We start from the raw sequence: 582 nt of genomic DNA on the forward strand, positions 1-582 counted from the left end.
AAACCTCTGGCTATCGTCATAATTATCATGATGACTATTAGAATTTTCCACAACACAGCAAACATGGTGAATGTTTCCTGTCATGGAATGTGAAAGTTAGTCTGATTGTGCAGAAAGAGTAGTTTCAGTATTTATTTGCAGGACTAAAGAAATTGAAAGAAATACAAGTTAATCGTTTATTGTTCGTGTTTAGTTCAGTAAGTGTACTTTGTGAAATACACTTCGGAAAGTTGGAGGAATGAAAGACGCGTTGCATACACTGTGCAAAACTCTCACACGGGAGGCGTCCGGCCGTCTACTCGGCCTTGACGACCTTCACGAAGGGGGAGCCGACGACGCCGGGGAAGCCGTAGGCGCCGGGGAAGCCGAAGGCGCCGGGGAAGCCGTGGAGGCCGCTGTAGGCGAGAGGGGTGCCGGGGAAGCCGTGGAGGCCGCTGTAGGCGAGAGGGGCGCCAGCAACGACAGGGGCGTGGAGGCCGAAGGCTCCGTAGGGGTAGGAGTTCGTGAAGAAGGGCGAGAGCTTTCCGTTGACGGTGGAGAGGTAGCCGCTGTAGGTGGAGAGGGCGCCGTCCAGGTCGAAGT

At 53.4% G+C, this 582-nt stretch overlaps 1 protein-coding gene across 1 annotated transcript in view; it reads right to left on the reverse strand.

Moving 5' to 3' along the window:
* Positions 1 to 162: 162 nt before the first annotated feature.
* Positions 163 to 582, reverse strand: part of LOC119585584 (cuticle protein 2-like) — a gene marked incomplete in the record, with an annotated part of 45,832 nt that continues 45,412 nt past the window's right edge. The window contains 1 exon segment of the mRNA XM_037934253.1: positions 163 to 582. Within this exon segment, the coding sequence (XP_037790181.1) occupies positions 296 to 582 (287 nt within the window).

This window comes from Penaeus monodon, chromosome 20, assembly GCF_015228065.2.
Source record: "Penaeus monodon isolate SGIC_2016 chromosome 20, NSTDA_Pmon_1, whole genome shotgun sequence".
Taxonomy (NCBI): Eukaryota; Metazoa; Arthropoda; class Malacostraca; order Decapoda; family Penaeidae; genus Penaeus; species Penaeus monodon.